The 12,434-nt window shown below is 41.7% G+C and overlaps 1 protein-coding gene across 2 annotated transcripts in view; it reads right to left on the reverse strand.

Annotated features, from left to right (window-relative positions):
* Nucleotides 1–12,434, reverse strand: part of LOC118368558 (CAP-Gly domain-containing linker protein 4-like) — an 83,443-nt gene that overhangs the window by 3,258 nt on the left and 67,751 nt on the right. For both annotated transcript variants that reach the window (XM_035752752.2, XM_052497085.1), the window contains exons 13-14: nt 2,889–2,953; nt 2,578–2,653 (exon numbers count right to left, since the gene is read on the reverse strand). In XM_035752752.2, the coding sequence (XP_035608645.1) occupies nt 2,578–2,653; nt 2,889–2,953 (141 nt within the window). The remainder of the gene's footprint in view (nt 1–2,577; nt 2,654–2,888; nt 2,954–12,434) is intronic.

Genomic DNA, 12,434 nt, shown 5'->3' on the forward strand with positions numbered 1-12,434 from the left:
TGCCTGTACAACACCACCTGGACTGGACACTTTTTAGAAGATCAGGGAGTTTTTCAACGAGGAGGAGGCTATGGACATCATATGCCCTGCATCAAAGTCAAGGGCAGGACAGAAACAGGCTCTCCGAATATATTGTTCATGCGTGGTTCTGACAGACCAGTCATCAGCACTACTCTATTCAAATGACTCTCCTGCTACTATTTTATTTTATCCTACTGCCCAGCCACTTTACCCCTGATTGTATGCATACAACTACCTCGTCTATCACTGATATCGTTGTTGATATTGTTCCTGTATATTATTTTATTGACACTATTTCTGATATTGTTACTATGCCAGTAACCATTTGGCTGTACCGTTTACACCTTCTGTAGAGACCCATCCACTTAGCAATACTTAGCAATATTCATTTTATATATCAATATTTTGCTATGTGTGGTTGTAACATGATTTTGTAACATACTACGACAATATCATGTGACCGTATCAACATCACTCAGGTTTCAACTCAGGTTGCATGGCCTTAACTTATGTATGGAATACTATGTGATACTACTGGGTTGATTATACTAAGTGTGTAACAGTATATAAAGTATGCTAATGCACTGGTGTGAAGGCATTTGGGCAGTGGTGTAAAGTACTTAAGTAAAAATACTTTAAAGTACTACAAGTATTTCTTTACTATTTATATTTTTGGGGAACTTTTACATCACTACATTATTTTCTTTCTTAAGGTACTTTTTACTCCATACATGTTCCTTACATTTTGACAGGAAAGTTGTCCAATTCACACACTTATCAAGAGAAAATCCCTGGTCATTGTTAAGGGAATTTTTATCAATGATGACTAATTATGTATACATTTCAATCAGGACTGACTAGTCCAAATGTTATTATGTACTGTACATGTATGAATTTTCTCTCTTGCTCCCATTCCCAATTGTATATAATATAGTCAGGAGTTCAGAACAATGCCTTGGTACAAATGAATGAACTCTCCAGATGGCAGGGACGGACTATCTCCAGACTGTCTAGAATGCTATCTACACTGACTGACCTTGGCTTTAGGCGAGGAGGGAAGGCTCGAGAACTATAGGGCCTCTCTACCAGTGTCAAGAAAAGATAGAACATTTAGAAAACGCTTACGTCATTTTCAGTTTATAACCTGTGGCAAAATGTGTATGAAGCAGTACTCTCTTGAATTAAATGCTGTTACCTGACTTTTAAGACCGGGGCTCTGTCCATTCTTATAAAATATTAGGGCCTTACAAACCCTTAAATGCATAGACAAAGTGTTTAATTTTGATTGGGAAATAAAACAGAGGAATTTAGAATTCCTTCAACAGTCATCCCTACTGCATCTGATCTGGCAGACTCACTAAACACAAACACTTTGTTTGTAAATTATGTCTGAGTATTGGAGTGCACCCCTGGCTATCCATCAATAATAATGATTTTTTTTTTACTTGTGCCGTATGGTTTAATATAAGGAATTCCACCATTGGATGTGGCTGGGGGTTATAGCATTTCTTTCACATGACGCATCAATTTAAACAAGTGTGTCTGGGTAAGCGTCAAATATTTTTATCTGGACACTTTCCGTTTACCTGGAATGGGTGTAGACAAAGGAGAGCTCTCCAATAAGTACCAAAACATTCAAAGGCTCTTTTCTCAAACGTCAGTTTACAAGTTCATCAACGTTCAAAGCAGAATTACTTTCCCATCGTTCCTCAAAAAATGCAGTGTATGATACACAATTTTGTAGCTGTGAGTCTACTTCTATCCAATATAAAAATAAAAAAATCTGATTTCGCTACATAAGACCGATTTCAGCAGGTCAGTCACATTTCCACATCATTACAACACTATATAGACATAATATGACATTTGAAATGTCTTTATTCTTTTGGAACTTTTGTGAGTGTAATGTTTACTGCTGATTTTGTTATAGTTTATTTCATTTATTTGATCTATTTCACTTGCTTTGGCAATGTAAACATGTTTCCCATGTTACAGCCCCTTAAATTGAAATTGAATTAAGATGGATGAATGGGGTTAGAGGTGGAGAGAGAAAGAGAGGGACAGAAGGGTGAGTGTAGAGGGAGAGAAGCAGAGTAGGGTAGCAGAGAGGGAGAGCGTAAGGCAGCAAGCAAGAGAAGGAGTAAAAGGGTAGAGAAAGAGGGTGAAATAGTGCAGCGTGAGAAAGATGATTAGAAATCGGGATGGAGAAAGGAGAGTAAAAATAGTGAAAGGAGGGTGTAATGAGAAAGTGAGACAATGGACTGGGAAGAATGAAGAGAGTGGCAAAGGGAGGAAGGGAAGGAATGGGAGGGCTGAGAGAAAGATGTAAAACGAGAAAGGGAGAGGAACGCGAAGGAAAGGGATTGATCTCGGATTGCTTTCATACTCCTTATAACCCTGCTATCGAGCATTGGCAATTCCCCAAAACGATTTTTGCTGACCACTATTGATTTTACCTCCGGTGGTGGGGGGATTAGGGAGAAAGCTGAAATGGTCAGGGAGGAGAAATGCAGACACGTGGAATGTGGAGGAGATTGCTTATGAGAAAATAGCCACCTGTTGACGGTACTCTTCTGGCTCTGCTCCTTCTGGGCAGCGATGGCCGTCGACGTGCTGAAGCTGCGCCTGATTCCTGAAATATGACAGACACGTGTGTGAATACACATAGACAGATTCACAAATATGAAGTACACATACTAACATAAACAAATACAAAGGACACACACACAGTGAAGGGTACCGAAATAATTGTGACATGAAGACAACTGCATTTTCCATCATTAAAATGTTATCATCGTTAATTAAGTTTACTCAGCGTTTGCAAGAATAAATGTATAAATAAGGAAAAACCAAGGCCAAAAACTCACTAGCAAAAGGACGGTTGAGACGTGAGGAGGACAGCTCTGAAAGACAATCCATAGAGCCATGGATCCTGTGGAAAAATGTTAAATAAAATTAAAAAACATTTACACTAAAGTCTAAGACACACAATCGTTAAAGCCCTTACTGAGTTCCGGAAACAGCAGCCTTCTTTAATAACACCCTACAAAATCGGCAGCTCTTTCTCTTACAGTATAAGGTTGGGGTCAATTCCATTTCAACTCGAGCGTATTCACTACACAGGGAATGAATTGAAATTCACTAAAAGAATAGGGCAGGAAAAAAGTCAAAATTTAAAATAATGGGCTATTTCTCCAATTAAACCAGTGATTATCCATTAATTTCCAGAATGGAATGAGTTGAGATGGAATTGACCCAGAACCGCTCACCTGTCATTCATCAACTCTCGAATAGACACAAAATAAAATAAAAATGTGGTAACCCAGCACAAGGTGCCTGTCCAACTTGGTGGATGTGTTTGCCGCTGTGTGTCAGCGATAATAGCTGGAGCTTTGAAAACCATTACCACTTAGGCAGGCGAAGTGGAGAATTTAGCAAAAAAACTGCCTTATCTTGTTTGGAAAGCAGAAAAGGAGAGGAGGGGGGAATGAAAGAAAGCAGAAAAAATGTGAAGAAAAAAGTAACGCCTCACAATTTGTTATCTAATGGGTCCTGATAGCTGCTGACAGGAAGAGAAAGATAGCAAGAAGGAGAGAGAGAAAGAGTGGCTGTTCTGGCTCTCAGTGATGGAGAGAATGCGAGAGGAAGATCTCTATTAGCCCAAGCCTCGATTTAGCAGAGCTTCCCGCTTGCCCCGCAGGTTAATTAGGGAAAAAAATTAGGGGAAGAATGAGAAAAGGAGTCCAGTCCTTTCAGAAAAAAACACTCTACTCATCACAAAGTAAAAGTAGAGTAAGAAAAAAGAGAAAGATGATTGCAGGTGTGGAGCTGGGAGAGGAAGAAAATGTAAGGGGGTAGACGGAGAGAAGGAACGAGATATATTTTTTTAACTCATCAATTCCATCTCAACATCTAAAACAAATAAGACTTACTTTCCCCTTTTCTTGACTCCTCTTCCTTGATAGGTTGCTAGTAAATACGCATGTATAGTGCCGTCTACCTTTAAAAGAAACTTCAATCAAATGAATCAACTTCCTTGACTCTGTGTCCAGGAAAACCTCCCCATAATGTTTAAATGAGTGGAATGGGATGATGTCTTGCATGAAAAAACATGTTTACATTACCAAGTACATTAATGGGGTAAACCTACTCGAAGAGTACGCATTAGGCTGATTGAGAGAAGGTTTGAATCCTAATCAACCCATCCAATGTGAGTACATCTGTTGTTGAAGAACAGTTGATCAATAAAGCTACACTATTCTAGTAGTCAAGCTGCTTATGCTGAAAAGCCTTGTTAGTACATAGCTCAAATTAGCTTTAGAATCTCCTGGATTTCTTTTTTTACTTCGGACAAAAGATATTGAAATTAAACAATTTTTTGTATTAATAGCACAAGTCTCGCCACCAAACATTATTACTATGCATTATAAATAGTTGAAATTGCATATATTGTTGCTTTGATTGAATTGAATTTATTTTGGGTAACAGACATTTGAAGTCAGACGTTTAAATGTATTTGGCTAAGGTGTATGTAAACACACTTTATTTTAAGAATGTGAAATGTCAGAATAATAGTACAGAAAATGATTTATTTCAGATATTATATCTTTCATCACATTTCCAGTGGGTCAGAAGTTTATATTAGAGGTCGACCGATTAATCGGAATGTATATATATATATATATATATATATATATATATATATATATACACACACACACACACACACACACACACACACATATATATACACACACACACATTTTGTTTTTAATAAATTGGACGATTAATCGGTATCGGCCTTTTTTCTGTCCTCCAATAATCGGTATCGGTAACGGCGTTGAAAAATCATAATCGGTCGACCTCTAGTTTACATACATTCGTAATTGGTAGCATTGCCTTTAAATTGTTTAACTTGGGTCTAACGTTTTGGGTAGCCTTCCACAAGCCTCCCACAAAACGTTGGGTGAATTGTGTCCCATTCCTCCTGACAGAGCTGGTGTGACTGAGTCAGGTTTATAGGCCTCCTTGCTCCCACACACTTTTCCAGCTCTGCCCACAAACTCTCTGTAGGATTGAGGTCAGGGCTTTGTGATGGCCACTCCAATACCTTGACTTTGTTGTTCTTAAGCCATTTTGCCACAACTTTGGAATTATGCTTGGAGTCATTGTCTATTTGGAAGATCCATTTGAGACCAAGCTTTTAACTTCCTGAATGATGTCTTGAGATGTTGCTTAAATATATCCACATAATTTTCATTCCTCATGAGGCCATCTATTTTGTGAAGTGCACTAGTCCCTCCTGCAGCAAAGCACCCCCACAACATGATGCTACCATCCCCGTGCTTTACGGTTTGGATGGTGTTCTTCGGCTTGCAAGCCTCCCTCTTTTTCCTCCAAACATAATGATGGTCATTATGGCCAAGCAGATTGTTTCATCAGACCAGAGGACATTTCTCCAAAAGTCCGATCTTTGTCCCCATGTGCAGTTGCAAACCATAGTCTGGCTTTTTTATGGTGGTTTTGGAGCAGTGGCTTCTTCCTTACTGAGTGGCCTTTCAGGTTATGTCGATATAGGACTTATTTTGCTGTGGATATATATACTTTTGTACATGTTTCCTCCAGCATCTTCACAAGGTCCTTTGCTGTTGTTCTGGGATTGATTTGCACTTTTCACATCAAAGTACGTTCATCTCTAGGAGGCAGAATGTGTCTCCTTCCTGAGTGGTATGACAGCTGTGTGGTCCCATGGTGTTTATACTTGCGTACTATTGTTTGTACAAACAAACGCGGTACCTTCAGGGGTTTGGAAATAGCTCGCAAGGATGAAACAGACTTGTGGAGGTCCTGGCTGATTTCTTTTGATTTTCCCATGATGTCAAGCAAAGAGGCACTGAGTTTGAAGGTAGGCCTTGAAATACATCCATGGGTACACCTGTAATTGACTCAAATTAGAAGCTTCTAAAGCCATGACATAATTTTGTGGGATTTTCCAAGCTGTTTAAAGGCACAGTCAACTTAGTATATGTAAACTTCTGACCCACTGGAATTGTGATACAGTAAATTACAAGTGAAATAATCTGTCTGTAAACAATTGTTGGAAAAATGTATCGTGTCATGCACAAAGTAGATGTGCTAATCGACTTGCCAAAACTATAGTTTGTTAAAAGGAATTTGTGGAGTGGTTTGTGGAGTGGACTATAACATAAGTGTATGTAAACTTACGACTTCAACTGTATAACAAAATGTACAATGTGGACCCAGAGGATATCACTTGAAAGTATTTAATCACATTTGATCACATCAGAAGATAACCTCCTCGCAATCTCCAAAATACAACAGCCACTGGTCAACTTTGTTTGGATGTCGTAAAGGACCATGCACAGAAACTGAAGAGATATAGCTCGCTAACGACCTCCTTTTCCACGTGGAAAAAATGGCGGACAGAGACTTGCTAGCTACATTAGCTAGTTTACCATCTGCTCTGGCCTGTCTCCCCCTGTCTGGTACAGGTACGCCTGCCACACTGCCCCCTCTCTTGCGAGGTTTAGCTCACCTCCAGTACACACGCACTGTTGGGGCGAGTGACTCTGGACTTACAATGGCTAGCCCCAAGTCGTAAAATGTTTTTCTTGTGCTTTATGCCATTTGCCTCATGACTCCTGCGTGCTTTGTTGACTATGAACTTGCTTGTTTACTTAACTGTGGGACAGTTTGTTCTCACACTCGGGACTCTGACTCTCTATTGGTTACACAGACTCTTGGCCTCCCAACCTATTTTAACCACCTCTTGCCGGCTTTGTATTCATGTTACCTGATGAAATTGCTGTACAATATGATCTTGTTGCCATCTAATGCACATTCAAATGTCATAAATCAACACTGCAGAGCTCTCCATGTCCTTGGCCATGCCCTGATTGTATTACTGCTGATGATATCTGGAAATGTGCATGCACACCCTGGCCCGTCTACTGTTGCTAGCCCCAATTCTGACTCGTGCTCTGATATCTGCTCTTGTAAAAGCCTAGGTTTTCTGCACTTTAACTTCTTAAGGGCTTTCAGGAACAAATATACACAGGCAGTTAGGAAAGCTAAGGCCAGCTTTTTCAAGCAGAAATTTGCATCCTGTACCACAAACTCAAAAAAGTTCTGGGACACTGTAAAGTACATGGAGAAAAAGAGCACCACCTCCCAGCTCCCCACTGCACGGAGGCTAGGAAAAACTGTCACCACCGATAAATCCTCTATAATTGATAATTTCAATAAGCATTTTTCTACGGCTGGCCATACTTTCCACCTGGCTACCCCGGTCAACAGCCCTGCACTCCCCACGGCAACTTGCCCAAGCCTCCCCATTTCTCCTTCACCCAAATCCAGATAAATTCAAAAGAGGAACGTCAGCTATCTGCTGAAATTATTGCAACCCCTATTATTAGCCTGTTCAACATCATTCGTATCGTCTGAGATTCGCAAAGATTGGAAAGCTGCCGCGGTCATCCCCCTCTTCAAAGGGGGAGACACTCTAGACCCAAATTGCTACAGACCTATATCTATCCTACCCTGCCTTTCTAAGGTCTTCGAAAGCCAAGTCAACAAACAGATTACCGACAACTTAGAATCCCACCGTTCTGACTTAGAATATGTGGACAACTACAAATACCTGGGTGTCTGGCTAGACTGTAACCTCTCCTTCCAGACTCACATTAAGCATCTCCAATCCAAAATTCAATCTAGAATCGGCTTCCTATTTCTCAACAAAGCATCCTTCACTCATGCAGCCAAACATACCCTCGTAAAATCATACCGATCCTTGACTTCGGCGATGTCATCTATTAAAATACCCTCCAACACTCTACTCAACAAATTGGATGCAGTTTATCACAGTGCCATCCGTTTTGTCACCAAAGCCCCATATATTACCCACCACTGCGACCTGTACACTCTCGTTGGCTGCCATTGTTTCATACTCGTCGTCAAACCCACTGGCTCCAGGTCATCTACAAGGCTCTGGTTTCCGCTCAGGTTTTGGATGTGTCACTGCAACCTTAAAGGTCCTAAATTATGTCACCATTGCCCTTGATTCTAAGCAATATTGAGCTGCTATTTTTATTGACTTGGCCAAAGCCTTTGATACGGTAGACCATTAAATTCTTGTGGGCCGGCTAAGGAGTATTGGTGTCTCTGAGGGGTCTTTTGCCTGGTGCCTGCTGTCACCAAGGGTGCCACCAATCACCAAGGGAGTACCCCAATGCTCGATCCTAGTCCCCACGCTCTTATCAATTTACATCAACATAGCTCAGGCAGTAGGAAGCTCTCTCATCCATGTATATGCAGATGATACAGTCTTATACTCAGCTGGTCCCTCCCCATTCTTAGTGTCCAAAAAGCTTTCTATGCTCTTAACCTTGTTCTGAACACCTACAAAACAAAGGTAATGTGGTTGGTAAGAGGAATGCCCCTCTCCCCAACGGTGTGATTACTACTTCTGAGGGTTTAGAGCTTTAGGTAGTCACCTCATACAAGTACTTGGGAGTATGGCTAGACGGTACACTGTCCTTCTCTCAGCACATATCAAAACTGCAGTCTAAGGTAATATCTAGACTTAGTTTCCTCTATCGTAATCACTCCTCTTTCAACCCAGCTGCCAAACTAACCCTGATTCAGATGATCATCCTACCCATGCGAGGGTGCTCTCGAGCGGCTAGATGTGCTTTACCATTCGGCCATCAGATTTGCCACCAATGCTCCTTATAGGACACATCACTGCACTCTATACTCCTCTGTAAACTGGTCATCTATGTATACCAGTCGCAAGACCCACTGGTTGATACTTATTTATAAAACCCTCTTAGACCTCACTCCCCCCTATCTGAGATACCTTCTGCAGCCCTCAAACTCCACATACAACACCCATTCTGCCATTCACATTCTGTTAAAGGTACCCAAAGCACACACATCCCTGGGTCGCTTGTCTTTTCAGTTCGCTGCAGCTAGCGACTGGAACGAGCTGCAAAAAAACACTCAAACTGGACATTTTTATCACCAACTCTTCATTAAAAGACTCAATCATGGACACTTACTGACAGTTGTGGCTGCTTCGCTTTATTGTTCAAATCAAAGGTTATTGGTCACCTTCCCGTGTTTAGCAGATGTTATTGCGGGTGTAGCGAAATGCTTGTGTTTCTAGCTCCAACAGTGCAGTAATATCTAACAAGTAATATCTAAGTTTTTCACAGCAATACACACAAATCTAAGTAAAGGAATGGAATTAAGAATATATAAATATTTGGACGAGCAATGTCTGAGCGACATAGACTAAGATACAGTAGAATAGAATACAGTACATACATGATGAGTAATGAAAAATATAAAGTGACTAGTGTTCCATTATTAAAGTTGCCAGTGATTTCAAGTCTATGTATATAGGGCAGTAGCCTCTAATGTGCTAGTGATGGCTATTTAACAGTCTGATGGCCTTGAGATAGAAGCTGTTTTTCAGTCTTTCAGTTCCAGCTTTGATGCACCTGTACTGACCTCGCCTTCTGGATGATAGCGGGGTGAACAGGCAGTGGCTAGGGTGGTTATTGTCCATGATGATCTATCTGGCCTTCCTGTGACATCGGGTGTTGTAGGTGTCCTGGAGGGCAGGTAGTTTGCCCCCGGTGATGCATTGGTGCATTACTCACTTAGCATATTATTATGATGAATCATCAATTCATAATTATTGATTGGTTTGTTAATTGTTTTAGTGTTATGTCTCCTGTGTGTGTGTTTGTGTGGGGATGCATTCACAGACACAGCGATCAGCTTGTTCGGGGTGAACTGGGAGCACAGTGCTGTAGCCGGTGGGACACAGGAGACGGCAACAGAGAGGGCTTCTTCCTGAGCTCTATACTACGAATAATGTTTGACGAGTTAGCGAGGGAACTTTGAGTTCAACCTGGAATAACCAGTACCGTGAAAGTGGCCAGCTAATTTCTATGGCAATGAAGCCTTCAGAACTAACCTGCTCCGGGGCAGGCTAACTCAGGGCTAACTCCATTTATCCTGAATTATTCGTCTGGCCACCACACGACAAGCTCCACAAGAAGCGATAGCGGCAGGAAAAAGGTGCTTGTGCATTGATAAGCACACCAAAGACAGCATTAACAATAATTAATAAAATAACGCCAACACTTTTAAAAGCTTATTTTACACCACAGCCTGCTGAATTTGCAACATTACTTTTTTCATTTTGATTGAGGCACAAATTAAAAAGTGGCACTGTCTCACCCATGGATTGATGTTTCAGCATTGAAGAGTTCGGCATTCAACCAGCCATGTGTCAAATCAAACAGTATTGGTCACATACACATGGTTAGCAGATATTATTGCGAGTCTAGCGAAATGCTTATGATTCTAGATCCGACAGTGCAGCAGTATCTAACAGGTAATATCTAACAATCCCACAACAAAACCTAATATCTAACAAGTTCCACAACAAAACCTAATACACACAATCTAGTAAAGGAATGGGATAAGAATATTTAAATATACAATATAATGGATGAGCAGTGAGAGCGGCTAAGATGCAATAGATAGTGTAGAAAACAGTATACAGTATATACATGTGAGATAAGTATCCTGGGCTACAATATCCGGACCCACGACCGGTCTATCGATGTCACCGCATGAAGAGGCATAAACAGACTCACCCCATTGCGACGTCCCCCAAAGGCTAACTTTCTAGCCCTTGCTATCTCCTTGCTTGCTAATTCGGCCTGCTACCTGCTAGCTTGTTTAGCCCCGGTCCGCTAACTGCTTCCTTGTTTAGCCCCGGCCTACTAACTGTTAGCTTGTTAGCACAGGCCTGCTAACTGTCTGAATCGCCGCGTCCCAGCCACTCACTGGACCCATATTTACTTTAAATCTCTTTTCGATTTTTAATTAGATTATACCTTCCGGTAACCTGCCTCACCCAATGTGATACGGAATCGCTATTATTTTTAGAACACATTCAAGAACCTCCAGAAGCTAACCAGCTAACTCGGTACAAGATATCATAACCGCCATCGATAAAAGACAGTACTGTGCAGCAGTCTTCATCGACCTTCCAAGGCTTTCAACTCTTGTCAATCACCATATTCTTATCGGCAGACTCAGTAGCCTCGGTTTTTCTGATGACTGCCTTGCCTGGTTCACCAACTACTTTGCAGACAGAGTTCAGTGTGTCAAATCGGGGGGCATGCTGTCCGATCCTCTGGCAGTCTCTATGGGGGTGCCACAGGGTTCAATTCTCGGGCAGACTCTTTTCTCTGTATATATCAATGATGTTGCTCTTGCTGCGGGCGATTCCCTGATCCACCTCTACGCAGACGACACCATTCTATATACTTCCGGCCCGTCCTTGGACACTGTGCTATCTAACCTCCAAACGAGCTTCAATGCCATACAACACTCCTTTCGTGGCCTCCAACTGCTCTTAAACGCTAGTAAAACCAAATGCATGCTTTTCAACCGTTCGCTGCCTGCACCCGCACGCCTGACTAGCATCACCACCCTGGATGGTTCCGACCTTGAATATGTGGACATCTTTAAGTACCTAGGTGTCTGGCTAGACTGTAAACTCTCCTTCCAGACTCATATCAAACATCTCCAATTGAAAATCAAATCTAGAGTTGGCTTTCTATTCCGCAACAAAGCCTCCTTCACTCACGCCGCCAAACTTACCCTAGTAAAACTGACTCTCCTTCCGATCCTCGACTTCGGCGATGTCATCTACAAAATTGCTTCCAACACTCTACTCCGCAAACTGGATGGAGTTTATCACAGTGCCATCCGTTTTGTCACTAAAGCACCTTATACCACCCACCACTGCGACCTGTATGCTCTAGTCGGCTGGCCCTCGCTACATATTCGTTGCCAGACCCACTGGCTCCAGGTCATCTACAAGTCCATGCTAGGTAAAGCTCTGCCTTATCTCAGTTCACTGGTCACGATGGCAACACCCACCCGTAGCACGCGCTCCAGCAGGTGTATCTCACTGATCATCCCTAAAGCCAACACTTCATTTGGCCGCCTTTCGTTCCAGTTACAGTTCTCTGCTGCCTGTGACTGGAACGAATTGCAAAAATCTCCCCCACCAACTTCAAACATCTGCTATCTGAGCAGCTAACCGATCGCTGCAGCTGTACATAGTCTATCGGTAAATAGCCCACCCATTTTTACCTACCCCATACTGTTTTTATTTATTTACTTTTCTGCTCTTTTGCACACCAATATCTCTACCTGTACATGACCATCTGATCATTTATCACTCCAGTGTTAATCTGCAAAATTGTAATTATTCGCCTACCTCTTTCGCCTACCTTGCCTACCTCATGCCTTTTGCACACAATGTATATAGACTCTCTTTTTTTCCCTACTGTGTTATT

Source organism: Oncorhynchus keta, chromosome 35 (assembly GCF_023373465.1).
Source record: "Oncorhynchus keta strain PuntledgeMale-10-30-2019 chromosome 35, Oket_V2, whole genome shotgun sequence".
Classification (NCBI taxonomy): Eukaryota; Metazoa; Chordata; class Actinopteri; order Salmoniformes; family Salmonidae; genus Oncorhynchus; species Oncorhynchus keta.